This window comes from Bison bison, unplaced genomic scaffold, assembly GCF_000754665.1.
Source record: "Bison bison bison isolate TAMUID 2011002044 unplaced genomic scaffold, Bison_UMD1.0 scf7180017864270, whole genome shotgun sequence".
NCBI classification, from domain to species: domain Eukaryota; kingdom Metazoa; phylum Chordata; class Mammalia; order Artiodactyla; family Bovidae; genus Bison; species Bison bison.
In genome coordinates, this window is record NW_011494842.1 from 1,769,966 (window position 1) to 1,774,654 (window position 4,689).

The window sequence follows — 4,689 nt, forward strand, 5'->3', positions numbered from 1 at the left end:
GCTGGCAGCCTGCTCGGCGTCTGTGAGGTGGACCAGGAGGTGGTAGCAGAGGAGAGGGAGTGCCTGCTCCGGAAGGTGGACACGGTCACTGAGCAGGTGCACAGGAAGAAATTCTCCCTTGAGAACATGGCTCAGAAGTTTAAAGAGTTCCAGGAAGTTTCCAGAGAAGCTCATCGCCAGCTTCAGGGTGCAAAGGACCAGCTCGCGGTGCACGACTCCCTGGGGCCCCAGGCTCACAGCAGCAAGTCCCTGACCGTGTTGCAGACCCAGCAGAAAGCCCTCCAGACCTTGAAGTCGCAGGTGGATCTGGCCCAGGGGCTTGCCCGGGACCTCGTGGCGGAGGCCTCTGACTCCAAGGGCACCTCTGAGATCCTGCTCCAAGCGGAGACCTTAGCTCAGGAGCACGACTCCCTTAGCCAGCAGGTGGACGACAAGTGCTCATTCTTAGAAACCAAGCTTCAGGGCATTGGCCATTTCCAGAACACCATCCGAGAGATGTTTTCTCAGTTCGCAGAGTTTGATGATGAGCTGGACGGCATGGCCCCAGTTGGGAGAGACGCGGAGACACTGCAGAAGCAGAAGGAAGCCATCAGAGCCTTCCTGGAGAAGCTGGATGCGCTCATCGCAAACAACGCCAATGCCAATAAGACCTGCAAGATGATGCTGGCCACGGAGGAAGCCTCTCCCGACCTCGTCGGCATTAAGCGGGACCTGGAGGCTTTAAGCAAACAGTGCAACAAGCTCTGGGACCGTGCACAAGCCAGGAAAGAGCAGGTCGAAGGGACCATTGTGCGCCTTGAGGAATTCTATAGCAAACTCCAGGAGTTTTCTACTCTGCTCCAGAAGGCTGAGGAGCTTGAGGAGTCTCAAGGCCCCGTTGGCATGGAAACAGAAACAATTAATCAACAGCTCGATGTGTTCAAGGTAGGGAGTGCTTCCTTTTTATTCTGCGTTTTGGTTATTCAGAGATGTGAATAGAGATTTCCTGGTGGCCCAGTGGTTAAGACTCTATGCTTCCGCTGCAGGGGGCACAGGTTCGATCCCTGGTCGAACTGAAATCCCACATATCTTGCAGCGTGACCAAAAATAATAATGATAATAAAATAAAAAATAAAACTTCCATTAAAAAAAAGAAGACTGGTTGACAGAGAAGGAGGTGGCCTGTTTTGCAGCATCTTCAAGTAGGATCACCAGGCAGTGTTGGAGCTCAAATGAGCATCTGTGTAGCGGATATCTGGGCAGGGCAGGTGGGTCCTTCTGCTTCTGCTTTGGCCTCTTGTGGGATAAGGCTTGAGATGACCTAGGAAGTCACAGGGTGCTTGGAAGGCTGGTGTCTATTTTTTTAAATTTCATTTATTTGCATTTGGCTCTGCTGGGTCTTCGTTGCCGTGCGGGCGCTTTCCCTACTTGCGGGGCTGCTCTCCAGAGGTGGTGTGCGGGCGTCCTGTTGTGGTGGCTGCTCTGGTTTCGGAACGCAGGCTCCGGGGCCCAGCACTGGGCACCCCTGCCTTCTGGCGCACAGGCCCGAGGAACGTGGCACCCAGGCTTAGCTGCTCCATGGCGTGTGCGGTCTCCTGTGCTGGGGACTGAAGCCTGTCTCCTGCACTGGCAGGCTGATTCTTTACCCCTGAGCCTCCAGGGAAGCCTGGCGTCGGTTTCTGACGTCGCTCACGGCTCCCGCAACTCGACCACGGAGACCGGCGCATCCACCCATCACGAGTGTGTGCTCTTCTGTTTGTGTCCTCGCATTTTCTCTCATGGTGAATTACAGTCTCTTCCTCCCCTTATCCTTTTCATGGTCTTCTTCTCCTTTTTAGCTTAGTTTTTTCCCCAAATTCTTCTTTTAAAAGCAGAGTTTCCCTTTTGTAATCCTGGGTCTATAAAACTTAAGATTTGGGGCTCATGCCCCAGACGATTGCGAGTAAATTATTTCTGATGGGACTGTGAGCGCCCTGGGACTGAGTACATGTGGGGCTTCCCTTGTGGCTCAGCTGGTAAAGAATCTGCCTGTAATGCAGGAGAGCCTGGTTCGATCCCTGGCTTGGGAAGATCCCCTGGAGAAGGGAAAGGCTACCCACTCCAGTATTCTGGCCTGGAGAATTCCATAGACCATATAGTCCAAGGGGTCACAAAGAGTCGGACACAACTGAATGACTTTCATTTCATATGTGGGGCTGTACACGTGGGGCTGAGTACATGTGGGGCTGTACACTTGGGCCGAGTACACGTGGAGCTGAGTACACGTGGGGCTGTACACTTGGAGTGAGTACACATTTCTCACCAGCAGCGGCAGTGATGCCTGACGATGGGGTGCGGGAGAAGGTGGTGAGGTCAGTGCCAGGGTCCGGGTCAGTGATGTGGCCTTGCTCAGGGTGTCGTGCACAGAATCCCATCTGGATGGGGACAGAGGGAAGGTCCTGGCTGCCCAGCCTTTGCTGCTTGGGACTGACGGGAGCCTGTGGAGTGGCTGGGGGACCATCCACGAGGTTCATTCTGCTTTGCAGTAAAGGCCTGTGTGACGCTGAGTCCCACCGCCAGCCCGTGAAACATCAGAGAGGATCAAATACAAACAGAATTTGCAAACCTAGAAATCATTTCCCAGGAGAAATGAATATAAATCAAATAGACTTCAAAATTCTCTGCTACTGTACTGACAATGTCTTTCCTTTGCTTCTCTTTCATGACATTGTTTTTAGGTGACTGAATTTTAAAAAGTAACTTCAAAGTAGCTTCTTTTTCTTCTCTGTTACTAACATGATTATTTGCTGTTTATGGAGTGCCTTTGAAGCCCCGTCCCTGCAGGGCTTAAAAACCTGCGGTTCTGAATTTGGGTCTTGATTCTGGAGGTGGAAGGAGCGGCCTCACTGTTGACTTAACTCCCTTCATTTCTCTGTCACACTGTCATACTTGTGGTTTGAAAAATAAAGGTTTCATATAAGATAATTCTGTATTAGAAAAACAAAATTCTGTGGCCATTGCAACTTGGAAGACTGGGTGGAGGCTCTGAGGAGTGAGTCTCTGGAATTTTTGTGGAGCCCAACAAGCAAGGCTTGATGCTTACATGACAGTGATCAGATGGTCTTTGCACTGATGCAAGTTGGCTCTGTTCACTGCCTTCATGAAGTGGTACCATTTCCCTAGATGTTCTGTGACTTTGTGTAGAAAAAAAAAGAGTAGGCCTCATCTCTTTTCACTGCTGCTGCTAAGTCACTTCAGTCGTGTCCGACTCTGTGCGACCCCATAGATGGCAGCCCACCAGGCTCCCCCGTCCCTGGGATTCCCAGGCAAGAACACTGGAGTGGGTTGCCATTTCCTTCTCCAATGCATGAAAGTGAAAAGTGAAAGTGAAGTTGCCCAGTCGTGTCCGACTCTTAGCGACCCCATGGACTATGGCCCACCAGGCTCCTCCGTCCATGGGATTCTCCAGGCAAGAGTACCAGAGTGGGGTGCCATTGCCTTCTCCGTCTCTTTTCACTACTTCAACTATTTGTAAGAAAAAAAATCACTATTTCTTTGAAAGTATTTTGCAAACTGAAAAGCACTAAATAAGCATCGTTACCATTCATGTATACAGAGATTGTTTTATTTGACTGTGAAGAAAAACAAAGGGATCATGTCTTCTGAAATAAGCCACTTGACATGCTGTATTTGTTTTCTGATTACTTTGGAGGGAGTTGACTGCTTTTAACGAAATTGAGTAATAATAATATCATGACATAGCTTCAGTGTCTTGAAACCCAGTGATTGAAATAAAAGTTTCCAAGGAGACAGTTAATCTGCCTTTGGTATACCAGTGCCATGGGTAAAAAAGAACAGGAATGTATGGTGAATAAAGACAGTGGCTTACACAGTAACTCATTCTGTTTTCTGTGTGTGTGTTGCATGTGCATGTTCTGAAAAATAACCGTTACAACGATTAACATTTATTGTGGGCTTCCCTGGTGGCTCAGATGGTAAAGCGTCTGCCTGCAATGTGGGAGACCCGGGTTGGATTCCTGGGTCGGGAAGATCCCCTGGAGAAGGAAATGGCAATCCATTCCAGCACTCTTGCCTGGAAAATCCCATGGACGGAGGAGCCTGATAGGCTACAGTCCATGGGGTCGCAAAGAGTCGGACACGACTGAGCGACTTCACTTTCTTTCACTTTCTGTGTGTCAAGCATAACACTCGGAGAAGGAAATTGCAACCCATTCCAGTATTCTTGCCTGGAAAACGCCATGGACGGAAAAACCTGGTGGGCTACAGTCCAGTTCAGTTCAGTCACTCAGTCGTGTCTGACTCTTTGCAAGCCCGTGGACTACAGCACGCCAGGCCTCCCTGTCCATCACCAACTCCCAGAGTTTACTCAGACTCATGTCCATTGAGTCGGTGATGCCATCCAACCATCTCATCCTCTGTCGTCCCCTTCTGCTCCTGCCTTCAATATTTCACATCAGCAGGGTCTTTTCAAGTGAGTTAGCTCTTGGCATCACGTGGCCAAAGTATTGGAGTTTCAGCTTCAACATCAGTCCTTCCAATGAACATTCAGGACTGATCTCGTTTAGGATGGACTGGTGGATCTCCTTGCAGTCCAAGGGACTCTCAAGAGTCTTCTCCAACACCACAGTTCATAAGCATCAATTCTTCGGTGCTCAGCTTTCTTTATAGTCCAACTCTCACATCCATACATGACCACTGGAAAAACCATAG

At 49.7% G+C, this 4,689-nt stretch overlaps 1 protein-coding gene across 7 annotated transcripts in view; it reads left to right on the top strand.

The window, feature by feature from the left end:
* Window positions 1-4,689, top strand: part of DST (dystonin) — a 387,754-nt gene that overhangs the window by 309,572 nt on the left and 73,493 nt on the right. For all 7 annotated transcript variants that reach the window (XM_010848528.1, XM_010848529.1, XM_010848533.1 and 4 more), the window contains one exon: window positions 1-924. In XM_010848528.1, coding sequence (XP_010846830.1) covers window positions 1-924 — 924 coding nt within the window. The remainder of the gene's footprint in view (window positions 925-4,689) is intronic.